General features: G+C 33.2%; 3 protein-coding genes across 4 annotated transcripts; 2 read left to right on the top strand and 1 right to left on the bottom strand.

The window, feature by feature from the left end:
• Positions 1-449: 449 nt before the first annotated feature.
• On the top strand, positions 450-8,272 carry LOC102629805 (E3 ubiquitin protein ligase RIN2). 2 transcript variants are annotated; one of them, XM_006490051.4, is made up of 13 exons: positions 450-633; positions 1,058-1,498; positions 1,725-1,802; positions 3,702-3,788; positions 3,875-3,996; positions 4,563-4,659; positions 4,777-4,882; positions 5,309-5,466; positions 5,586-5,723; positions 5,804-5,871; positions 5,956-6,186; positions 6,820-7,201; positions 7,840-8,272. In XM_006490051.4, exons 2-13 carry the CDS (start codon positions 1,259-1,261, stop codon positions 7,894-7,896), a joined length of 1,764 nt encoding a protein of 587 aa, XP_006490114.2. In that variant the 5' UTR covers positions 450-633; positions 1,058-1,258; the 3' UTR covers positions 7,897-8,272. The 2 variants fall into 2 exon arrangements, with proteins under 2 accessions (XP_006490114.2, XP_024947939.2); XM_025092171.2 differs by lacking the exon at positions 450-633 and adding an exon at positions 689-791.
• A 3,336-nt stretch (positions 8,273-11,608) lies between these two features.
• On the top strand, positions 11,609-13,604 carry LOC127900013 (uncharacterized). The gene is made up of 4 exons (XM_052434277.1): positions 11,609-12,056; positions 12,176-12,329; positions 12,814-12,875; positions 13,373-13,604. Exons 1-4 carry the CDS (start codon positions 11,934-11,936, stop codon positions 13,487-13,489), a joined length of 456 nt encoding a protein of 151 aa, XP_052290237.1. The 5' UTR covers positions 11,609-11,933; the 3' UTR covers positions 13,490-13,604.
• Positions 13,605-19,198: 5,594 nt separating this feature from the next.
• On the bottom strand, positions 19,199-22,701 carry LOC102629524 (ketol-acid reductoisomerase, chloroplastic-like). The gene is made up of 10 exons (XM_006490050.4): positions 22,348-22,701; positions 22,167-22,259; positions 21,948-22,013; positions 21,673-21,813; positions 21,156-21,383; positions 20,938-21,055; positions 20,720-20,859; positions 20,403-20,570; positions 20,100-20,255; positions 19,199-19,782 (listed from the first exon to the last, which is right to left on the bottom strand). The coding sequence occupies exons 1-10, from the start codon at positions 22,618-22,620 to the stop codon at positions 19,414-19,416; spliced, it is 1,752 nt and encodes a 583-aa protein (XP_006490113.2). The 5' UTR covers positions 22,621-22,701; the 3' UTR covers positions 19,199-19,413.
• Between the last annotated feature and the right edge of the window lie 4,124 nt (positions 22,702-26,825).

Raw genomic sequence — 26,825 nt, 5'->3', positions numbered from 1 at the left:
CCTTTTATTAATAATAGAAATAATAAAGGAAATGCGTTTGCCCTTATTCTTAAGGCAAAAAAGGAAGGCACAAGAGTGTTTGACCTTCTCAATTACTCTTCTAGAGTTCATGCGAACCTCGAGTTCCATCAAAATAAAAATTTTAATTGAGGGCCTTTATGCTTTAGTTAAGATGTTTACATCCCACAACTCCCCAAGATAATATAAAATATGACCCCAAATTTAATTTTTTAAAATCCAAAAAATTAAAAAACAAATTACAAACATTAAGAAATTATTAGATTGGTATGAGTCATTGGCAAATTTATGGATGCCCGGATGTGCAAACAACAAGTGCATTTATGGACAAAATTAATAATAATATATTATAGAAAAAATAACTAATAAAATAATAAAACAAATAAAGCATAACATGAAAGCAATATGATGATAGATAATAAATAATTCGATTTTACCATCGGATCTTGCTTTCGCTATCGTTCCCGCAAAAACTGACCCAAACTTCCCCTCTGAATAAAAGGTCTTTTTATTCTATTCTCTCTCTAAATTAATAAAATTATTAGAAAAAAAGGTATTGCAATTGAATTTCTTTTAATCCGCCGTCGACGCCAACTCTTTCTTAGATCGAATCAGGTTCGTTAATTTGTGTTATTATCTTCGTTTCCATTTTCAATTTCTCTCTTTTTTTTATGGTTCAGTTATTCTTTTAATCCATTTTAAATAAATTTTCAACAACCAATCATAGCTTCAATTCTAATCCTAGGGTTTCAATTTTTGAATTCATTGTGTTGGTAGTCTCATTCTGTTAGATTCAATTTTTTTTTTATTCAATTCATCTATTAATTTTCTTTTTGGTTAAATTTCTAATTTTGAATCTTGTTGAATTATTTCAATTTAGAAAAATTAAGCCAATTGTACAATTGATTACAATTCCTCTGCAACCAAACAAAGCATTGAGGGGTTTTTTTTTATAAAAAAAAAAAAAACTGTTAATTATTGGTTGATTTTGTCAGGTGATTTGTTATTGGCATAGACTAATTGTGTTCATTTGGTGCAGGTTTTTTGGTTTCGATCTTGGAGAGTTACATGAATTGACGTGTTAATTTGGGAGGGCCAAGCTAAAGTTAAGTTTGCAACTTTCTGATTAGCACGGAATTTTGGATTATTGGACTATTTCGGGTGACGAGTCATGAGATTATAGTTGTAATGAGAATTTGTGGTTTTGGTTTGGGTGAAAAGGCTGGTTTTATTATTAGAAATGGGTGCAAGCTACTTAGTGATTTCTGCGGCATCTACAATTTTAAGTTTTGTGGGTCTTCAGTTTTGGACAGAGTTTTCATTAGATAAACTACAAACGGATGGGCTAGTTGTTGAGAATGTTATTCATTTGGAGAGTGCCAACCGTGTGCTGGAGCTGCTTTTACGTTCTTATGCTACAGTATCATTGCTGGCTAATTTTGTGCTCAATGTATTTGTTCTAATTAATCTTTGCCTAAAGGTGAGTTTGATCTTTTGATGCCTCAATCACACATGAATCTTTTGCGAAGTGGCTAAATGCTGGGTTATGTATTGTTTGGAGAAGGATTTAACCAACTGTGTCATTATGTTATAGTTTAATTAATCTTTGGTTTAATTAAGTATGATCGATCATCTGGTGATTATGATGGTTAATTAGATATGTGATTTTTTTTTCAATGGTTTTGGTTTCTGATTTTCCCTTGCAGACTATATTCTTCGGAGAGTTATATCCCGCTGAAACTCGAAAATTTGTGGAACGTCTCATCAACTATGTTATTTACAAGGTGAAACTCTTTGAATTGGTTAGATGCAAAGAAAAATTTTAATGCTTAGTAGTTTATTTATGAATTTATGGCAATGAAGTTTGCAAATAGTTATTCTCTCTGGTCATTTTTCTCTGTTTGGTTAGAAGTAACTCATTAGGAGAAGATTTTGTCAAAAATAAAATTTCTGCTTGATATCTCAAGGCCCGGATAATATAATGAGATTAAAACAGGTCTGAAAGAGGGTAGTAAGAATTAAGAAAACTAATTAATGTTTTGTGAGGTAGATCTTGACAAGGGAATTCCTGGGTTATCTGTAGTGCAGAAATAATTGCGTTCTCTTGGAGAACATGCATGAATGGGTGCATTAATCCCACAAATTTCAATGCCCTCATTACTGAACATGGAAAAGGTTTGGTCAGCCCTGAAATGGTTTTGTACAAGAGCTAATTAATGAGAGTAAGATGGCTCCAATTTTTGGTGGCAATATTTGTGTCCAGATTTTTTCTATTATTTAAATAAGGTTGCTTTGAGATTGAAGTTACCATGTACAAACTGGGGTTCTTGTCCTTATGATGAATACTGAGCTAATTTGGTATCAGCATCTAATACGAAAAAGCTTCTGCTGAAAAATGTTCGTTGGAGATCTTCTTTCTTCTCTTGTGGGGATCGGGTTTTTATCGATTTCAACGTTGGCTAGTTTATACAGCTAATGTTTATTAATGAAATGTGGATTTCCTTTCAGATATCTGTCAATTTGAGTTGAATAAGTTTGCCTGTTTGGGGATCTACATGATGGACTTTTGTTGTAGGGCTGGAAGGTAAGGAAGAAAAGTATGGGAGTATTGACCGAGTCCTGATGGGAGTATTAACCGAGTCCTGACTCCCTTATTACTTTATCTTAGTAAAATGCAGGGTGTCAGGCAGCATGTAGGATGTGATAATCAGTAATATCTTCTTGATATGGTCACCGTTTTGGTCAGATTTATACAACCAATTGTAACAATGATGATTCTGCCATTCGTGATGCATGCTCATACTTTTGCTAATAGTGCCATGTGTGTCCATTTCTGCATATCCATGTCTGCATATTTGCAGGTGTGCCTGTTTGCAGACTTGGCAGATGGATCAGAGAAGAATATGTGATGGAAGCAATGAAACTTGCGAGTGATTATATGAATGTTATTCTAGTTGAATTTGTAATTTGATGCTATTAATGTACTTTCAGAGTTCTCTATAGGTCTATGGGTGCATGTGTATAATTGTTTCTTGAGATGTTTCACATGTACCTTGAATTCAACTTTGGTTGTGTAGTTTTATCCTTTTGGAAGATCTATATCTGAAGGGCATAAGGATTTTGAGATTATGACTAATGGATGCTGTGATGGAATGGTAGAATTGAAGATCAGATATATGAGAGGAGATATTGGTGAAGTTGTTAATCATGTGTCTCAAACTTTAGGGATACTTTTTAATAGAAGGGCTTGCCATTATTATTGCATGACGAATAAGCATATGCATAAATTTTAAAAATTAAAATGATCTAAAGATCTAACAAACACGAGAAAGCTAATTGAAATGGGATGAGGTTGTCTGTAGGTTGATTGTTTGCTTGTAAATGAATCTCCCGGTTCCACAAACTGTGCTGCAAGAGAAGAGGGTTGTATTCCCTGATTTTCTGTTGTAAAATGTTCTCATGACTGATATTAGTAATCATTGTAGTGCAGTTGATCTGATATTAAATTTTAAATCATTTTTTATTTTATGATTTTGTAACACGATGACTGAATTTTTAATGATCTGAAATGTTGTATGTTGAGACTGGAGTGATGGTCAGTCATCTTTGATAAACTTCTTATTCTAGTTTCCTTTACCAAGATTAATAATTCAGTTGTTATCTGTGTGGTTAATTCTGAGCAGGGGACATTTCTGCCTCTGGTTATTCCACCAACAGTATTTCAAGCAGGCCTGTGGTCAGTCTGGTTAACTGTTCTATGTTCTTTAAAGGTATATGAGACAGTATGTTGTCATGGAAATATCAGGAAATTTAAATGCAAATCTTTACCCTAACATGTCCCTTGCATAATGAGCAGATGTTTCAAGCTCTGGCAAGAGACCGACTTGAACGATTGAATGCATCTCCTTCTGCAACGCCATGGACATATTTCCGTGTATTTTCAGCATTACTGTTTGTTCTTGCCGTTGACATTTTCTGGTATTGCTCGATGACCTCTGCTTTTGATAAATAACATGTGAATTACAACCTGGAAATGTTTTTAAGATCTATGTTTTTGCATCATTTAGTTTTCTTTTATTGTTTGTTGTAATCTGCATATTTCCTTCAACATTAACTAAAGGCTCATAATCTTTGATTGGATTCTACAAAATCCTGTCTTTGATCCCCTTCTTTTATCTTCTTCAAAAAGGGTAAAGAGAAAGGATAGTTTACCATCAGAAGTTAGTGTAATGAATTGCAAAGTCATCATGCATTAAATGTTGTCTGTAATTCTGAGCTGAAAAGTAAATGCCCTCCAAGTTCTGGGAATAGCCATTGCAACCAAGTGCAAAAGTAGACATATGGCTTCTTTTCCCCTTGAAGAAGTCTATGAAATTCTTTTCTTTGAGTATGATCAGATTGTGACGGTCTAGTTTCTGATGTGTTAAAAGTAGTAAGTCTTATAGGATGATACCATTTTATCACTAGTTTCAAAAATAGTATAAGTTTGAATGGCTTAGTATAGCTGAGAAATTCCTCATATGTTCATTGTTTGGTGCTTACAGGATAAGGATGTGTCTGCTATTATTCAAAACACTGGATTCGTCTATGTTCCTGTTGTTATTTTTTGAGCCTCTCAGTGTTGCTTTTGAGACAATGCAGGTAATTTTATGAGAATTATGAAAAATAATTCATAGAGTTATGAACTTCATTTTTTTTGTTTGATGTGCTGTTGGACCTTCATTGACCAAGTCATTTGATACCTAAAATGTTCTGTAGGCCATTTTGGTTCATGGGTTCCAGTTACTTGACATATGGCTGCACCATTCAGCAGGGAACAGCACCAACTGTGCAAGATCAAAATTTTTTGACACGTTGGCTGCAGGTGCTTCTTCCAACTTTCAGGTTCATATTGATATGTAAATGTCATTTCTTTTGGTTTTACAAGGGGTATTAGGTTGTTCCAGATATTTTGCCTTTCCATTTACTAATTATTATGCCTATAAAGTTCATATTGATAGAGCTTGGTTTTAAGTTATAGATATGAGCATTAGTAATATTTCCCAGTTATTTTCTTATCAGTAGTTGCTTTGTGAATTATTCTTATATAGTCTCTTTAAAGAATCAAAGTTAGGCATTTTTTTCCACAAAAAAGAAAAGCTTTTTTGTGTTTTCCCCTCACTTCCGAACCGGTTTCTTTCTTTCCTCTTTGCCGAGTACAGCCTTTTTGTTTTCAGGTAGCTGTCAGCTTATGCAATTTCAGCATGTTTATAGCTGTTTTAGCAAGCCTGATTTGGGAATGTGTCTGCAGGTTCATTGTTGGAATGGAAAGGCATTCTTATCCGGAATTTTGGATTCTTCCTGGACATGGCTACATTGCTGATGGCACTCGGTCATTATATACATATTTGGTGGCTTCGTGGCATGGCATTCCATCTTGTTGATGCGATCCTTTTCTTAAATATACGTGTAAATATTTGCGTAATATGCCATTTTTCCAGTTTGAAAATATCAACGTCCAATATTGTGGTTATTTTGATATTCATTATGTCAAGTACCTTCTTTTAATCTTGCAGCTTTTTTGACAGGCCTTGCTAAGTGCAATCATAAAGCGCATAAAAGGATTCATCAAACTAAGAATAGCTTTAGGACACCTTCACGCTGCACTTCCTGATGCAACATCTGAAGAGCTACGTGCATACGATGATGAATGTGCTATCTGTCGAGTATGCTTTTTTCTTTTGTTGTTTGCCTTTTAGCTTTCTTTAATCCCTTGGATTGTTATGAACTGTGCAAAAATTGACAGGAGCCCATGGCAAAGGCTAAAAAGCTGCTCTGCAATCACCTTTTCCATCTTGCATGCTTGAGATCTTGGTATGGTTATGTTATTTGTTTCAGGCACCCTCAGGTAGTGGAATTGTTTATTTGTGAGGTTTAATGGTTATGTGAAAATACCAGGTTGGATCAAGGTTTAAATGAGATGTATTCATGTCCCACATGTCGAAAGCCGCTTTTTGTTGGCAGACGTGAGATTGAAGCAAACTCTCGTCCAGGGGAAGTTTCAAGTGATGAGCAGTTAGCTCGGCAGTTAAGTATGGGCCTTGATAGGCAAAACAATACTGGACAAACCCTGCCTACTGGTGTTTTCCCAAATCAGACACAACCCCCTGTGGAAGGCAGTCCTTGGAGGTTGAGTTCCTATATATCCATGTAGTTTCCTTTGCTTGCCTTGGAATAGTAGATCTTTCTGTTTAAATTTGAAAAGGAAAGTAGTATTAAAATCCACAGGCTATAGTTTTGAATTATTAAAACTCTGATCTGTATTGCTGTACATTGGTTTGTTGGCAGTTAGTCCTTGGGTGAAGGGGATATCCTAGGCTTCTAGCTCCATGAACGACTTAAATATAGGTCTCTGCTTTGGTGCACTCAATTCCATTAGCAAACTAACTGATATCTTCTTGTGATACAAATATACAATGGTAATCAATTTAAATTGGATGAGAGCAGCCTTTTTTTGGCTCTTACTACTTTGAGGAAAACCAATTCCCCTTTTGTGCATTATTTCCATCTGAATATTGATAGAATGCTGTGAACAGCTATACATTCTATTATACAACCCATTTTAGTCAATTAAACTCTTCAAGGAACTATTGTATTGTAGCATTTGCTAAAACTTATCTTCTACGTGAGTGTCAGTAAAGGTCGTCTTTCTGCTTTCTGATCTTGCAAAATTTATGTTTAATACTTCCAATTTTTAAACAATGTTATATCTGTCAGCTGTTCATGTTGCTGCAATTTATTCTTTCTTCTTTTGCTCTGTAGGAATGCAGGATTGGATTCAAGTTGGTTGCATGCTTGGCCAAGCCAAGGTGTCGATGGAGCTGGTCCCTCTACTGCTATGAGATCTGTTGGATTGAGCAGAGTTCAGATGATGATGAGACATCTAGCATCTGTAGGGGAAACCTATGCTCAGACTGCCATTGAAGATACTTCTTGGAGTCTATGGCCGATGAATCCCTCTCAGGCTAGTGCATCTGGCTCACCGGTTCCACCTGCTGTTCCAGGAAGACATCCTGGAAACACTGGTGGTGCACATGCAAGGTCCACCTCACGTTCTGCAAATGAAAACATAGCAAACATACTTGCCATGGCTGAGACTGTAAGGGAGGTTTTGCCACACATGCCAGAAGATTTAATTTTCCAGGTGTGTTTGGATTTTATGTTTGATCCGCTTTGGCCTTTTGCCAAACCATTTTACAATTCTTAAGTCATTACTGACATTTTTTTATAACCATTGATGTCTGCTGGTCAAGAAATCTTTAGTTTCTCAGTTGTTATTTCTTCAAGTGAACGGTGACTCCTAGGTTTTTTGCCTTCTATAATATACCACCATAATGTACATATTCCTATTTTTTTCTTTCTTCCATAATCCCATTGTGTATACAGAAGGAGCTTTATAAACTGTTGCAAGTAGTTGCACGTAGTTTAAGCAATAAGTGAGAATCGTGATGTTGTAATTAAATCTATTTTCCTCTTAAGGTATTTTGACATATTATAAAAGATGGTGAATCTCTCTCACCCAATTGGAGGAGGATTAGTTTAATTTGGGATGACATAGGATGAGGTGCTTACAATGTCAAGAGTAGATGTAGATATGATCTAATTGACAGTGGCTGGATTTTGTTAATGATTATGTAGTCTTTTTATGCTTAGTAGTCATTGTGGAATTTGTGCAAATGAGATATGATTGACAATGAGAATTCATGCTTTTGTGCTTGCCTTTTTCTGTACCGCGAAAATTCAATCAGTTTGCTTAAAGAATCAATGAATCAAATGTTGCAGGACTTGCAGAGAACAAATTCAGCAACCATTACTGTGAATAATCTTCTTCAAATGTGATTGATTACTACTTCTGTAGTCGCTGCTGCGTGCTTCAATACCGGCATACTGTTGTCTGTCCCATATGTAACTAATATTAAAAGGTTTCTGGATGTACCCCGCTGCAAAGGTAGTCGAGTTACCAAACAGGCTGCTCTCCTTTTCTACTTCTTCGTTTCTTCTCCATTTTTTCCTTTATTAAATTTAAATATAGAGAAGCTCCGTTCTCTGTATATAAAGGCAGCTCCATTATATTCGATGTTCTTATGAAAATAACAAAGAGAAAGTCATACATATGATGTAGCTATTGTAATCTTGTATCCTGTCAAAATAAAGTTTATATATATACACACATTCATGGACAGACTGGTATGTGCAGTCTGGTTTTGATGATGCATTTTGTTGCCTTGAGAAAAACTGGTACATATTTTTCTTCGATTTCAAGTACTAGTACCCTAATCGTTAGGGATGGCAATGGGGAGGGGAGGGGAGGGGACCAATCTCCCCATACCCATCCCCGATGTTTTGCATATGTCCCCGTCCCCTCCCCGTCCCCGTCAAAATTGCTTGAGAGAATCCCCATCCCTTCCCCGAATAATAACAGGGGATCCCCGAGGGTCCCCGGTCCCCGAATAATTAATAGTCTAATACATTTTTTATTTTCGATTTTAAATTAATCATATTAAAATAAACTCATACCGCTATTGTAAGCTCGTAACCAACTTTGACAGCACATTAAGGCCTCCAATGTGCTTGGATGAAGTTTGTTATGGTATGAGCTCACAACTCTACCACTAGTGTTAAAAGCTGATTCAGAAGCAACTGTTGTAATTGGAATTGCCAAAATATCTCTAGCAATTCGAGCTAATGTAGGATACCTATTAGCATTTGTCTTCCACCAACTCAAAATATTAAAATCTTCCATCCGAGATATAACTTTCTCATCCAAATATGAATCTAATTCATCTGCAACAACTGCACAATCTCCATTGTTTACATAATCATTAAAACCTGTCATCCATTTGGTTGCTTTCTTATAAGAATCCCCTGTAGATCTAGTAGAAGAACTACTACCAGTATAATCAAAGCAATAAACAGTTGGTGAAAACTTCAATTAATACTCTTCAACTAATTCCCGGCAAAGGGTGACCACTTTCCCAACATACAACTATTTTGATATTTATTATTTTTAACAATATTTATAATTTTGTTATTTATTTATTAGTAATTTTAAAAATAAAAATAAAATTAAAAATTAAAATGGGGAAATGGGTAGGGGATGGGGATTCCACCTCATCCCCGTCCCCTCCCCGAATAAAAAGTTGGGTAAAAAATTTTCCCCGTCCCCTCCCCGAAAAAAAAATTGGGTATAAAATTATCCCCGTACCCTCCCCGAATGGGGAAAATCCCCGAGGGTACCCATCCCCGTGGGGATTTTTGCCATCCCTACTAATCGTGAGTCTAATGATTGTTACTATCATATTTCTACGTGGAGTGTAAAACTGACTATCTGGAATGTGAATTACAAAAGTCATTACCGTGAAATGTCAAGGGATTTTAATGTATTTAAACAGTTAGTTAGGTAGCGTTTGTTTTTTCGTTTGAAATTTAAATATGTTTGCATTTTTCTAAAGTTTAAATGGGTCTGATTGCGAAAATATTCGTTTGAAATTTAAATATGTTTGCATTTTTCTAAAGTTTAAATGGGTCTGATTGCGAAAATATGAATAATATGTTTGTTTTTCTTTTTTAAATATTTGAATATAAGTGGCATGTTTGTTTTTACAATAAAAAACATATTAAATTTAGTTATTTGATATTTATGTCTTGGTAAATTAAAACAAAAAAGAATTATATTTTATAGTTTAGGAAATAAATTATTTATAGAGATATTTTTAGAATGAGTAATGCTGCATATTTCAAATTTTTTATTTCAAAAAGTTATCCCAAATGATGTGTCATTTATCAATTGGTTGGTGAGATAATACAATTAATTCACTTGGATCTTGTAAAATATTATCAACCACTCAATTAATGATACATCATTTGGGATAATTTTTTGGGACAAAAAATTTAGGATGTGTAACACTACTTAAATATAATATTTACTTGTCATTTAGATTTTTTTCATTTAGATAAAAGTCACAAAAATTTTTTTTTTCTATTCAGGTGTAAATATCTGAAAATTAGATATAAATTTCAAAAAACAAACAAGTATATTATGAAAAAGGTCTGAAATTAATAAAATTTCAGACTTCAAATATTTAATAAGCAACCCCTTAGATTTGCATATTCATATTTTATATTTATATTTCAGGTAAATTTATACTTTTTTAAATTTCAGACTTCAAAAATTTAATAAACAACCCCTTAGATTTGCATATTTAGATTTTGTATTTATATTTCAGGTAAATTCATACTTTTTTAGATTTTAAATTTTTTTAAAAAAAAAAATGAGCGACGATAATTTGATAGAATGCTGACAGAAATGTGTTGGTTGACCTCGTTTCTGTCAGCACCGGCCCTTATAGCAATTTTTTTTCTAATTCTACATAAACAGAAGGCTACAAAGTGCAAGGATGGGCGCATAGAACACGGCAGGGAACCGTTCAAAGGATGCGGGCTTTTGAGAGGACAAATCTTAAGACACCGATGTTTCAGCTCGATGTACGACGCACTTTTGTCTCGCCAATGTTGTTAACTAACCCACTGTCTTAGCCCCTAAAATTAGTAATTAAACATTGGGAGTGTTGCATGTTTATCCGATAGCTAACCTATTAACTAAGAAAGGAAAATGGTCAGTACATTGCGTGTAAAAAGGTTTTAATCATAGGGTAATTATTCTAGACGGTTTAATTGACCTTAAAATCGAAATGGGAATCGACAGCTTTTAAGTCATCTGTATAAAATAATGCTTGATTACTGGGTTAAGTTTCTTTTGTCAAGAAACTAAGGCGTCAAAGAGCAGCAATCACGGAGACTTGAGCGTGAAATTAGACGACAAGAATTAGGGTTCAATAGACAGACATGGTCATGTAACAAATTTGACCGTAACCTTTAACCTTTTTGACTACATAAAGTACATAGTTTGTTAATTTTTTTAACATTCCCACGAATTTGTCGCGGGTGTTTATCGAGATAAATGTTTGAAATGTACATGCCCTGTAAACGCACCATAAGTTGATAATATAAGTTCAATAACCTGAGATGTACTGATAGTGAAATTTATGCATTTATAACATAATCTAGATTTCGAAAGTTCATCAAACATGATTAAAAAAATTCTGCATCTAATAGAGGTAAAACCATTTACATACTTGAGAGATGTGTCATTGCCACATCTTTTGATGGGGTTCTAAAGAGTTTCTCTATGAGATGAATCAAACTACGCCCTAGAGGCTTGCCGATCCGTTTGTTGACAAATCAGTTTTCTTTCCCACGCTTGTGAATAGGGTTTTGAATCTCTTGTGTGTAATGTGAATTTATTTGGAGGTAAATCATGCCATTTCTGAATCCAGATATTCAACCAATGACATAATAGAGTTTTCTACACAAGGTTCCAACATATTTTTTTTTTAATTGTAAAAATTATATATTGCAATATAATATTACAAAAATTAGATAAATTAAAATGCCCACAGATTGTAATACAATATTTTATTTAAAAAAATCAATACATTAATGTATGTATTTACTTGTCGATTCCTACTGTTACTTCGGTTAATAAAAAACCAATCCTCTTTTCCCTCTCACTGCAGTCGGCTAAAGTGATAGTACTTAAGGGGGAACATGGGCGGCCAGTATTGATCACACGCCAATTCATCTTCCTTCTTCTTTATTACGTCTGATCTCTCATCACTCACTAAACTTCAGTTTCTTATATACAAAGCGTACGTAGAGTGTGGTCTCTTCCAAAAATCCCACTTTTCGACAAATTATAATGTATCAATAATTCAATCTCAATAGTATACTCTCATCAACGTTGAACATTTTCACTACTTTCACATACATCCCACAAATTCTAATTCTCTATAATTAATTAACCCTAAATCATCATCATGTCCGCAATATTCTCTCTTTTGATCTTCTTCTTGTTTGTGTCCATGCATGCGTGCAGTGCTCGCCATTTGGGAGTCATCAATAACGAATCTGCCGCTAAACGACTCCACTTTTGTGGCAAGGTTGGTGTGTGCGCGTGTGTCTGTGATATGTACGAATACGAAATTTTTAGACTAATATCCATAGTTTTTCTTTATGAGTTTCAATAATTTTTGTCTTTTGGGATTAATTTCTTGCGAAGGGGTGTGACGAGGTTAAGGTATTGGACTTAAAGAATGCCAGCGAAAGAGGAAGAAATGGAGATGGAATTATTATCAACAGGAGCAATAAAGGCAGTGCAATTACTCATCAAGAACAGAAGGATGACTCAAAGGCGGCATTATTATTATTATCAGGTCATGTTTCGGTCTCTTGGCATGTGCCTGTCAAGAATAATAATAATAATAATAATAATCATGCAAGCAAACCTCCAGGATTTTTCTCAGATTATTCTAAACCGAGAACGCGTACTCCTTCTCATAATTAAATATTGATGGTGCCATCATCATTTTTGCTCTGCTATCTATATATACTTTGCTCTTATAATTAATTTTCATTTTGATCAGCTGCTAGCTAACATATCAAATATCCTCAATCCTTTTTGACTAATTTATGATTCATGTGCAGCCATCAAGAGTCTTTATAAGTTCCTTGGACTCTGTATATTTGCTCCACCTAGCATGTACAATTCATTGTTATCCTAGATTGAAAATTAAACCACCAGCCGGCTAAATTAATTAATAATGAAGTATATTATAAACTCGATATTCTTTGTATTGTTATAGCTTTATTATTATTATTGTTGTTAGCAGAGTTCATTGATAGAGATGAAACATGCAGGAAGTGAGAAATTTGAGTCCTCTAGTCATGTGGGTTTGCTTAAGGCAACAAGATTTTTAGAGGTAAATGCATGATATATACATCATTTTTCTCTTAATATATACATGTAAATCTGTTATATGAAATAAAGCAATGTTACGACTTAATTAAAAGAATACTAAAGGAACAGCCTTAAGAACCTCATTAACTATATATCAATTCATCAGTCAACATTGATCATCAACAAGCCACATTTTCATCTGTAATGAGAGTGACAAGAACAAATCTTTGGACTGTGCATGATTCTGATAGCAAATTTATATGCATGCATGAGCTATACTTGAGATAATAAAGTGTCGTTTAATAATAACTAATTGGAAGAAAAATGCTAGTGTAGATTAAAAGAAACGCTGATGATCCACACTGCGTATAAAGTAGTTTACAGTGATCAATATTACAATTGTGAATAGATTACAGACACACATAATGAAGACAGGCATGGTAAAATACTATATGAACATTAAAAGTAACAAAGGGCTAACCAAGTAAATATATCCCTAATTGTTACATAATTATGTAGGGATCTAGAAGGCGAGCTATAGAAACGAACAATAACAAAGCTGAAGAAGATGTAGCTGCAGCGACGGATTATGAGCCACCTCATCAGACACCACCCATTCACAATAGCAAACCCTAGCCAGATATATATGCTTCGATTGTGATTGAAAGCAGAAATATTTATATGTAATATAATTGGTTGTTGCCAATTAATTAATGACTTCAATATATATGACTTTCAATTTGAAGTATGATTTTATAATTTGTTCTTTGTTTACAACTACATGTATTAGCAAAGGAAATAGACGGAAAAAAAAGCATCAAGCCTTAATGCAAAGTGTTTTTTTTTTTTCATTTTCCCATAAACTTTGACTCTCTCTTATAAACTAACATAATATAATTACTATTCAATATATAATTCTCTTATCATAAACCCTAAAATTTTTATTTCCAATCTCTTAAACAATATTTAGTCAAACAATGAGCAAATCAACACTTTTAATATATTTTGAACATAGTTTTACTTTTTTATTTTAAAAAAAGAAGAAGATTTTTTGTATCATTCTCTTTCTTTTCTTTTGTCTCTTTCTTCGTCCACTTCTTTCTTCTCTCTTTTTTTTTTTTTGGGTTGGCCAAATGGCCTTTCTTTTTTTTCAATTGTTAGGTTAAAAAATTGTGGTGTAAAAACCAACATCGAATGTGTTCTTTAATAAACAAAAACTTATGATAAAGATTTTTTTAAAAAACCTAATTTGATTCTATTGATGTTAACTCTTTTGTGGATAAATAGTTTGATTGGTATTTGGAGTAAATTAATTTAACTAGTTTAAATAAGATCTTTTTTGACATTTTAAAAAGTGTAGGAAGTAAAACTTAATTTTTTTAATTTTAGTACATGAGTGTATAAAGTAATAGAGTGTTTAGCCCTACCCATTTTATAATTAACATATAATCCAAGCAGAGGGAGTTTGACTATCACCCAAAAAGGATAAATGGAAGAATTAATGGCCATCTTCAAGAATCATATAATGAGTGCATATATATATCCCAAGTTTTTTTTTTAATCCTAAATTTCATCTCAAATGATATGTTATTTATTGAATGGTTGATAATTTTTTACAAGATCGAAGTGAATTACTAATATTATCTTATCATATAATAGAAAGACTTGACTTATGCACTCTTGTAATTAATGGAGTAAATAACTCATTATCATCATTTTATATGAGTTTTAGCTGCAGATATTCATGGATATAGTGAAAAGTGGTTAATATTCGTAAAGAACAAGACAAGGGAATGCTAAGCTAGCTACCACTTCAAGATTGTCTCCATGAATTTTTAGAAGCACAAAGCTCCATAACAAAAATCAAGGCAAAAGGTAAATCAATATGCTGTACAACATATGAACAAGCTACATTTTAAATTCCTATGTATGATCTCACTTTAGATTTAAAAATAAAAAACAAAACAAGAACTTGACAAACCATTGAAAATGGAATTAAATGTCACAATCTCCTCCAAACATGCTAACAAAATTTTGGGATGCAACTGTTTAATAATCAGCCTATGAATTAGGAACAAGATATCAAAATTACACGGTGAAAGCTTAATTAGTTTAATAACCAGCCGTTCGATCGGCTTTACGGCAACTGTTTCACTAGAAACTAGCACTTTAAATTCTCTGGCATTAGTTAAATATTTCACCAACTCATTCACGTCTGACGAAGTATTGTCATTTCGTTTTTTTTTTTTTTTTTTTTTTTAAAAAAATTGACAAACAAATTGGTCGTTTCAATTAATGAATATATAAACAACTATAATCACATACATCATGATGACATAATTATATTACTACATCAAAAGTATTTTAGACTTTTTCGAATCTATATTAATATTACTTGCGGTTATATTTAAAAGTAGGGAGATTGTCAGTTTTTTCTTTACTGTAATCAATATATAGTATTTATCCGTCTGTTATTTTTATAATAACCAATAACTCCCTGACTGCATAGTTTACAATATTACTGTTGTTTTCAAATACACTTATTTATATTTATTATAAATTAAATAAATCATGGGAATAGAAACTAAATAAAAAAATTAAGTATTAAAAATAAAAAAATATGTTTTGATGTGAACAAAAAAATTAATAATAATTTTTTTGTACTTTTTATTTTGTAAACATTTTCTTATAATACATACTTTTTATATTTTAAAATTAAATGTAAAAAGCACAAGAAAAATATTTTAATATTTTTTTATAATATTTTTTATTTATCATTCAAGTTTTCTTATAATAATTTTTTATTTATCATTCAAGTTTTCTTATAATAATTTTTTATCATTTTATAATAATTTTCTTATACATTTATTATAAGATAATGTTTATAAAATAAACAAGTACAAGAAAAATATCTTATTATTATCTTTTTCACATCAAAAGATATATTTCTTATTTTTAATACTTAATTTCTTTATTTTAATTTCCATTCATATGATTTATTTAATTTATAATAAATGTAAATAAAAATGTATTTAAAAATAAGAATAATATTATTAACTTATGCTGTCAGGGGATTATTGACTATTATAAAAATAGTAGGGGGTAAATTGTATATATTAATTACAAGGGGGAGATTGACAATCTCCCTTAAAAACAAGCATCATATTGTAAATTACATGATACAAAATTTATTTTTTAGACTGCCAATTAATTAATCATAATGCAATTACATTATAATTAGATAATTGATATGGTGTAATGTCATGATATTTAAGTTTCATTATTCTTCTCAGGCGGCTTCTCTTTTATACGTATCATGAGAGATACAAATTCCATAAACACTTCAGTGTAATAAAGGAAAAATGTATTCAAAGTGCAATTGCATCTTTCTTTGTTAAATATAATTTAGGTACTTAAATTATTTTTTTAATTAAGTTAGCTTATATGATAAGTCGAATTGATCTTGCTTGTTCTAGTCGCTTTTTTTCTTTTTCCAGTCGATAGTTAGATTATGGGGCCTATCTATACAAAGGCACATTCATTTGTACAATTTCATAACATTGTTAATGCATTTATTTTATTCGGTACTTCATCAAGATTCACCGTAGAGCTGCATGGGAGACGTCTCAACCGCCACATGATCGATGATAATAATAACTCCCAAAAGCCTCCACAAAGCGTAACCGTCACCCCCCATCGCAGAAACAATAAAACTTTTAACATAAAAAATCCCTTTGCAATTCATCAAACTCCATTAAAAATAAAATAAAAGAAAATAAGAAGAAGAAAAGATGACAAAGCGATCATACTCAATTCTTCAGAAGAAACTCAAGGAACTTGAATCAGTACTCAGTGAACTCCTCTCTCTCCCACCGGAAACCCCTAACTACAATCACCAACTCTACGCCCAAGACATCGAGCAAAGATTCGAGTTCGTCAGGAAACTCCTTTCCGCTGAGATTACTTCGTCGAACCCCAAGAAACGCTACCACTTGCAGCACATCGCTCGCAGGCTCGCGGAACTTGAGAGCATATTCAAAGAATGGGACAACTACAAAGCCTTGACTGTAGTAGAACATTTTGAACCACCCGTTTCAACTTGCTCATGCGCTGAGTCTTGTGTTAATGACGATGACGGCGACGGCGACGGCGACGTATCTCCGAAGTCTTATGAAGGGTTGATGGACGAAGAAGTGAATAATGTGGGGGAGAAGAAAGAAGAGAAAAGAGTGATTATTGGGGTTTTGGGGAAATATGTTGGGGTTATGGGTGCTGGGGTTGTGATTGGCATGGCCTTGATGGGTCTTGTGATTGTTAAATTTTCTAGTTGTTTTAATTATGTTGAGCATAGGAGTTGTCTTCTTCTTGCTCCAACTTAATCAATTTGTTAAGGCTATATTCACTGAATTAATTAATGTTATTAATTGTTTGCAAATAATTATTTAGAGACATATGATTATTGTGTCATGTGTTAATAATTGTGTGTTTAGTACTTTTAAATTTCTCATGTCTCTTGAAACATCGAATGCGATGTCTCTTTCATGAAGTCCGCCCAATTGTATTCTAATTTCAATCGGTGGATCGGATTTTGATTAATTATCCACGACGCTATAACGAAATAAGAAATTGTCTTGATATAATCGTTAGGTTATATTCTATCAATATTTTAGTTCAATTTCTCTAATATTATATCCGGATAAGTTCTGAATACAACTTCATGTGCAAATTCTGTTTCAGTTGTTTAAGGGTTGGTGAGTGAGTAAATAAATATTTGGGCCATTCTCCTTACGAGTCAATTTTAGAGAATGAATTCTACTTAATGGATGTGTAATAATCGGTATTAAATTAGGAAACCATGTTTTATTTTATTTGTAATATGCTACAACTTGTGACAACCTTGTTTCATGATCTGCAGTGCCCATAATATTAATTAATTACGTCACCCTTTTCGACCACTCAGTGAAATTTTTGACTGAAACTTAGAAGCGATCTGGTTTTGTTTCACAGTGTTCTTGTCTTCTGTTGGGCTTTTTAAGCGACAATGTTGAGAAAGAGACAGATGCTTTGGTTGTTTAGTGGGTTTGTTTAGGATTGCATTGCATTCTCAAGAAATCACTTCCATATTATGGAACAATCCCTTTGTGTGGTCATATTTTACAATATTTAAAATAGTCAAGCGAAAAAAGAAAATTATTATAATGTAATGAATGGGACCGAATTCTTTGCCACAGGCAGTGGACTATGAGGAGGGCTGCTCAAAAAGTTGCAGCTAGTAGTATCGAAGAGATGGCATAAACATTTGAGCCTTGGTCATGATATTTGCAAAAGGGCTGAATCTAGTACGTGAAGATTCGGATTATAACTGTAGGATGCAATATTGGAGTAAACCTAAATTTTCATCCTCAAAAGAAGATTGTAATATTTAACGGCCAATGCTAAACAGAAAGCCAGCCATGCGGCCTAGATGGATAACTCAGTTCTGTGACCTCCTGTAAATACATTGCTTCAGGCTTTTTTTTTTTAGTATAAAAGAAATAAATAAAGCCAGTTGATTTGCCATAGCCTCCATTAGCTGTATTATGTATAACTCTTTAAAATTAAAGCTTTGGTTATGAAATAAAAGTTGATAATAGCTTTTGACAACATATTAAAGATTGTGGGTTTTTAATAGTACACTTCATAGTTCCATAACGAACTTTAAGCCCGTTTGAAATTAAAGAGTGTTTAATAAACACTACCTGCTATAGATTAAATGATAAATTGATTTGATTTCACTTGCATGATAAGAAATTTATTATACCTTCACTAAATTTGTCAAAAATTATTATTTAAAAATCATATTTACCATATACTATTATTTCTTTTTTTCACTACAGCTGTGCCTTAAAATCTAAGCCAACTCAATACCAAAACCTTAGTCTATGCTGTTGGTTTTGAGGTGAGTGCTCATTAGCTAGTCGCGCTACCTTGCATTTTGCGTGAAGAATCATCACAAAGAGGGATAGGGAGGAGCAAAGAGATGTTAATGCAAGTGAAGACCTATAACTAACCGTCTAACTCCTTAATATCAAAATTGCTATCTGTGTAGGGTAAGTCATTGTTATACATATAAAATCTCCCTGGACACTTTCAGTTACTTGTTCCTATCTCAGTAACCAACAAATTGCCTACACATGTCAAATTAACAGACATTGTGTAGACACGCCACTTAAAAGACTGTTATCATTGCCTTTCAAATATTTAAGCCTGGTGATGCACAAACTTAATTATCATTTTAAATTTATCAGATAGCTCAGTGGCCTAACACATGCCCATAAAATCAAAACAACACATTCTGTCAGCACATTCCTCGGAAACATACTATTATTCCACCAAATTCAAAAACCAGAAAGCATATTCTCATGTCTTCTTCAACCAAACCGGACATAGTGCAACACTCGCCCAGCAAAACTAAATAAATAAGCAGCAACTCACACGACTAAGCAAAGTCTCTATCTACAATATCCCTAGGGGAAATTATTTTTTGGGCTAGAAACAAAAAGTTAAGGATTCACCAGGACTCAATTGCTACCCTGACGCAACTCTGGGCGCACAAAATCTGCATCTGGTGGCACTGAAATGTCAACAGTTGGTCTCAACTGAGCACAGACTTCAATGGCTCCATGGACTGGATCAGAAAGGAAGTTGCTGATGAGATCCCCATTGATGGGGGCATCATTGTCCACTGCCACCAAGGCTTGTTGTGTCAGGATGTAATCAAAACGAGGGGCCCATTTCCTTGATCCCAAACGGGCTGTTGTAGAGCAGTTGTCGACCATAAATGAAACTCCACGAGCATGCATGAATGGATTCAATGAATCCACCGACTCAATCACACTTTCATTGATGATCTCAGAATAGGAGTGCCCTTTCTTCCTCAGGATCTCAATCTGGAATTTTCAAATCCAAAGAGAAGGGTATCACAAAATCGATGTAAGTGAAGGATTTCAGTCTATAAACTTTATATCCCACAAGAATCACTTCAAAAAGTTCAGTATATAAAGATTTGGTGAAACCAGTGTTCAAGTAACCAGTGGGGATGAATAAATGCATGCTTGAAATATTAAAAATGATATAAACTGATTTTCCTTTTTCAAGACTCAAGTTAAAGAATTTTTTCGTTGCACAGGGCAGATTACCATCATACTTCTGGTCAGGCACCTTAAAATTGACATACCATTTACTCAAAAAGAAGGAAGCTTCGTACCTGGGCCATCATCAGAGCCACATAGACACCTGCTGTGAATGGGTGTAATGGGCCTAAGTCACCTGCTGGACGTGTTGATCGGACTCGCTCACCAACTTTCCACATGCGAGTCTGATCAATTTTTCCCATAGGGAAAGCTGGTAGACCTTCCTTTTCCTGTAAACAAAAGGTATAACCAAAATCACTCACATCATTATTACTTGGCCTAAATTAATAATGACTTGAAGAGTAGACTGAATAAAAAAACCTTGAAATAAACATAAGATATTCAATTTTCTAAATTCTAAGACGATATGAACTTACATAAAACCGACGTCCAGCCAAGACAACACTGCGGATCTCACTGCCAGCGGCCACATCTTCATAGCACTCATATAAGATTTCCATGCACGGATAATATGAGGCACTATAAGCTTTCTCGAATTCCTTTTTGTCTTCTCCAGAGAAGGAATTGTAGACAGCCAACATACCCTTTTAGCAGAAGATAGAAAATTGGAAAAGATTAAACCATGGAAGCAGACCTCCATTCAAGAAATAAAATAGCAGGGTGTGCATGTACAGATAAACACAGATAGATAAATATGTGGTGAAAATGAATTCATAATTTAATCTCTGGCTACCTGAGTTGAGATGATCTTTGATATAATTCCTGTTATGCACTCCACGGTATTCTTGTAAGCCAGATCCTCACTCATTCCATTTTCAGTGAACCTTCTAAACAAGGATTCCACAATTCCATGAACAGCACCAAGTAGAATGCCTATAAATCATAGAATGAGAAGTCAAAGAACTAAGGTTTAAGTTCAATACAAAATTATAGGTGTGGGGAAGCACTCACCACGCTCCCCAAAGATGTCACTCTTGTACTCCTGCTCTAATGTGGTGGCAAATGTGAAAGGAGAACCAAGGGCAACTGACCATCCTAGGGCGACATTGGTAGCTCTTCCATCAACATCCTACACACATGAACAATATTCAGTGATCAGAAAGTCCGTTGAATGGATTCAGTTACTACAAGAGACCAACACACAAGTGAAATAGAGGTTCAGAGAGCACCTGGTGTACAGCAAAACTGGAATTAATTCCAGCACCATTAATCTCTTTGCCTTGAACATAGAGTCTCCTCACAGATGGACCCATTCCCTTGGGACACACAGCAATCACACCGATATTCTTTGGGAAATCAAGTCCCATTGACTGCAAATGCCCAAGAAGAAACCCATGGGAAAGTCCAAGGATGCTGTTTGGTTTCATGCGAGAGAATATCTTCTCATAATTATCTGCCTGGAGCATAAGACTCAAATCAGTACCTCTGAAAATGATAAAGGCAAACAAAACAGCCCATATCAAGAGCACAACTGTAGAACCATCCAATAAAACACCACAATCTACATCTGGTCCCTCTAAAATATTAAAGGAATAATCAAAATTTCCTTCAAACAGTTGTGGGATTAACTGTAGATCCAAATGAAAAACAAGAACAAAAACATACATGAAATGCCAAGTCTTATAAGCCCATCAAAATCAGCCAACATTTTATGTAGTACACAATTCAAGTGTATGCTGAGCCAACCTGAGCAGCATCAGAAATCAACAATAACACAAGATCACTGCCTGAAATAGTTTCATATATATCCCCCAAAGTTCCATTCTCTTCAGTAAAACCAGCAGCACGAGCTTCAGCAAAAGAACGAGAGCCCTTCCTAAGCCCAACCTATACCATATAAATGAAGCAGCAAGCAAGGAAAACATAGTCAGTCACCACAAATTGATCAACACACACAAACTTAATTATAAAATAAAAAATCCAACTCAGCCGAAAGAAGCCTAAAAATAAATGAAAATGACCTTGACAACAATATCAGATTTAGCTTCAGCAAGGGAATCCCTCAAATTCTGAGCTTGGGCAGGTCCCTGAACAAAAGAAGAATGTAAGCTGTGTATACTGCAGTTAAGCGAGAAAACCACGTTTCATCAGATTAAGCACTACTAACACGCATCATAAATGCGTCCGGCAGAGGCCTCAGAAATTTTTAATAATTTGAGTAAAAAATAGAACTGTGATACCTGGGAACCCCAGCCAATCACCCCAATCTGGTTAATCCCGTTGAATGCGTCCGGCAGCAACTTAAACAAATCCCTTCCTCCTCTCACAATGAACTACAAACATTTTCCAAATTAATAAACAAAAAAAAATGTATAATAATAACAATACGACATGCGTTACACCAAAAAAAAAAAAAAAAACCTCATCGCGGTTAGCCAGTGATATCGCGTCCTTCTTAAAGACGGATGTCTCAAAATCCAGCAAGAAAGGTGTCTTGAGAGCTGTCTCGGACGCCATCTGAGCGCCGAGAGCTGAGCCCCTGCCTCTGGTAGTTTTGAGAGCTCTCAAGGACTTCGCGGTGGATGAGAAAAACGCTAGATTGAGATGCTTGAATGCTCCTTTTAGGGTTTCGGACGACGGCGATGGACTAAATTTGGGGATCGACGGACTAGATGGTAAAGTACCCGCCACCATTTTGTTTTTTTTGACTCATCGAGCAGTGAGTGTTAAGTGAACTTTTATAGTATCTCCTTTTAGGGTTTCGGACGATGGCGATGGACTAATCCTAACTTTGGGGATCGTATTCGCTCCCATTTTTTTTTTTTTTGGACTCATCTAGCAATGGGGTCCACTTATAATACAGATACAGCCGTTTTTTTTTTTTTTTTTTTAATTCAGCACATAACCGGCCACCGGTACCATCGTTTTAATTGGTTAGAGAGGCCAAAATTAAAAGGTAACTATCATACCGATCCCTCATTTTAGGTAAATATTAAGAAGATCCATTCCAAATTATTAAACTATCAAAGGCCCCCTCAACTTTTAAAAAAAAAAATACTTCTTTTTTTCTTTTAATTCATGGAAAACATAGTTAATATAGTTAATTATGTACTAATGAAAAAAATATAATTAAATAAAATTAATTAGACTACTATATTTAAAAATATAATTATTTTATTTTATTAATATTATTTTATAAATTAAATGATATTTTGGTTTAAAAAAACGTAACTTATGTACTAATGAGAATAATATTGTTGTTGTTGTTATTAGAGGCTAACATTAATATGTTTTATATATACCACAAATATAAAGCATCTAATATTTGATATTTTTAAATAAAACTCACAAACAATCTCTTATGCAAATTAATTCATACAAACTAATGTAAAATTAATTACTTTATTTAATCTTTTTTGCTATAATAATTTTTTTTGTTAAACATTAATCAAATTCATAATGATATATGACATGGATAATTACAATTTGAATGCAACTAATATTGAATAATTTTATATTATATTGTACTTATAATTATATAATTTAAGCATGGCAATTATATTTCTAAATTAAATCAAATTATTTGAGTAATACTACGCTCACTAGATGGTTAAATGATTTGTAATTTTGTATATTGATGATGCGCAAGTATCACAAAATTTGTTCAATCTTACATTTATATCCATATTTTCTGAAATTAAGTTAATTTATATAACAACTAAAAATAATAAAATTATATAAAAACATATAAAAATATAAAAATTATAAATCCATTTTCATATTAAGTAGTATGTTTTACTAAATTTACTTTTGAAAATCTCTATGCTATTGGAGAGAAATATAATCTTATGAATCCATTTTTATTTGTGTGTTGAGCTTGTTATAATCTTATGTGCCATGAAATATGTTTTCGTTGTACTTCTCACTAAATTTAATATATATAATTTTATTCTAATAGTAAAAGGAATTGAATTTGAATATAACTTTTTTTTAATATAGCTTAATAACAACTAAATTTGCTACCATGGATTCAAACTTCAACTATTTTGTTTTGAACTCAAATGATTTATAGAGTAATGTATCCGATCTATATTAAATTATTAATATAGTTGTAAAAAATTAATTTTATATCAACACAAAAATTATATATATAATTTTCACATAAAAAACTTCATCTTGGCGGGTAAAAATGAAAATATTATTTACTAAATTACAAAAATGAATTTTGAGATTTTTGAATGGTCACAATAAATCTATCTATGGAAGTTTTATTATTCATCAAACTTTTATTACCTTTTTTATTAATTTGAAAACTTTCATATTTTTTCCAATTTCTACTAATAATATAAATACTCACATTATATCATTTCTTTGGAAAGCCTAGCCGCTCTCCCCAAACCATCAAACACGCTCACTCACGTCAAACCCTCACAAGCCAGCAAGCGAGCAGTTGCCGCCATCTTCATTCCTACGCCCATTATGGTCGTATGTATCAGCCATTAGCCGTTACCGTATCTCACTTTCTCTGCACGCAAATCCTAGACCTGCGAGCTGAAATCAAGTGGTGGAGGTCAATCAAAGGCTGTCGTTGACCGTTTGAAAGAGCCTCTTGCACTACCAAAGCACGAAGAAGGTTGGAGATTGAATTTACTAAAGCCGATCGGGTTATACCTTATAATTAAAAGGAAAAAGCATAAACGGTTCAAAGCCAAACACCCAAACCCGATCCTTAAATTCCCAATTTTCTAAAGCCACAAAACAAAACAGACCCTAACACTTTTAACACAACCACAACCTAACCCATTCCTCTCGGTTTCGTCTCTCTCAAATTTGAAGCCGCCGACTGCCGCCACACCCATCACAACAGAGCTGCTGACGCCCGACAGACTCTTATGCTTACAATCTAAATTTTCATATGACTCGGATGCGCCCGAGGAATTTGCAGCCGAGCAAGTGCAGTTTTATTTCTTTATTTATAGGTGTAAAAATAAGAATATTATTATTTGAAATTGTTTTACTCTCACTAACCAGAGTTAAAAATATGGGCAGGGATTACAACAAGATGAGGGGATACGAAAAGTCCAGAAAGAAAACAAAGTCAGGTAGGAAAACCTTTATTTATTTGTTTTTTGGTACATATGTAAATGCAAAATAAGCTATCAGTTTTCTAGAATGCGAATGCAGCAGAGTTCGATAATTTTTTTTTTAAAAAAATTTAATTGTGCAAAGGTCATGTATTGTGTAGCTAACATTACCTAAAGGTAAAAGTTAGGTCAGTAGATGAACAATGTTTATATATATAGCACCAAATAATATAATACAACATATGCGGGCCGATGTAAATTTGAGCGATGAACTCTTTTTTCCAGGCTTTGGTATGGAGCCAAGTGAGTGATGTTCTGTATAATCTATTTAATCCTTTTTGGTGGAGCCAAGTATTCATAGCTGATGGTGGAATGGAATTTGCCTGAATTTTTTGCATTTTAACATTTGGATCGAGAATGAACTTTTGAAAACTTGTTAGCTTATAATTCTGAATCTCGTTTCTTTTTTTTTTTCCAATGTGAAGCTGTGTCAGTTTAGTATTGTGGTTTTAAATCTTTTTTTAAAAGATAATTGTTAAATATATGTTTTTGCTCCAAAAGATTTATTTACTGAACTTGTTATGTATTTTTTCATAGAATTCTTTGTGATGGAAAGGAACGTCAAAGACTATGGGCTCAAAATGGAACACCACTACCTTCAAAAGTAGGTGAAGGCATCTAAGATGCGTCCAAAATCAAGCGAGAAAAAGAGTCTTCGGGTTTGAAGTTGTTTTCTTTAGTATTGTTTTCTTTATTGTTGTAATTTATAGTTGAATTTTTTTTTTTTTGATGAGTATAGTTGAATATTTTGAATTTGGTGTTTTTGTAACCTAAATATTTCATCATTGTTTATACCTTTTTTATGAACTCTGCTAAGGCCATTGTATCTACCCTAGTTAATGTTGGGACCCAAGATTGAGGGAAGGATATGTGTATATACCTTTTAACTTCCTATATTATCTTGATTGCATTTATTTCTTTGAATTGAACTACTTATTGTGTTTGTTTCTAATATTTTAGTCTTGCAATTCTATTGATTAGTAAAATTGACATCCTTTATTATTTTGTTTGTCTCGTCTTGTGCTTAGACTGGTCTCCTGAATCATTAAGGTAACATTCAATAGTTTTTCTCTTAAAAGTTTCCATTTTAAAAATATTTAGTTATTTGCATTCTGTTTTTTTTTCTAATTGCAGCTTCCATTTTTGATTGATTGATTGGCTTTTGGAGGTGAATCAATTTGTGATTGTATGAATGTGTTCTTGATTGAGGAAGCTCTTCCAAAAATCTAAGTATTATAACGAGATGACGATAGCAAGTTTGTTCTTTGTATCTAATTCTTTTTTGAGTTATATAATTTTTTGAATCCATAATATAGGTTATTGTTTTAATATGTAATATTATTGAGTTGCCAAGAAGTCATATTATAGTTTGAAGAACTGTTGTTAAAGGTTGAGGTTTAAAATAAAGAAGCACTTATAGATCTAATTTTTTTTCATTGAGATATTGGAATATTTCATTTCTCCATTTATTCTTGTTTATTGCGGATGTATTTATCTTTCAAAGATCACTTTTCTGTTAACTGAAAATTAACATAAACGTGATCGAGATTAATTTCTATAATCTGAATATTGATGCTAAAAAATAGAATAAGCATGGTGGTCGAGATTAATTTTTACATTATGAATATTGTTGTTAAAAAAATCTCTTTAAAAATTGTGGTTAAAAGTTTTTCTACTGAAAACAAAGTTTATTTGATCCTACTCAAGAAATTTAGGACATGCATTTGAAATTTTGAATATTATTTATTATTTCGC

Source organism: Citrus sinensis, chromosome 9 (genome assembly GCF_022201045.2).
Source record: "Citrus sinensis cultivar Valencia sweet orange chromosome 9, DVS_A1.0, whole genome shotgun sequence".
Classification (NCBI taxonomy): domain Eukaryota; kingdom Viridiplantae; phylum Streptophyta; class Magnoliopsida; order Sapindales; family Rutaceae; genus Citrus; species Citrus sinensis.
This window is presented reverse-complemented; position numbering and strand designations above follow the sequence as displayed.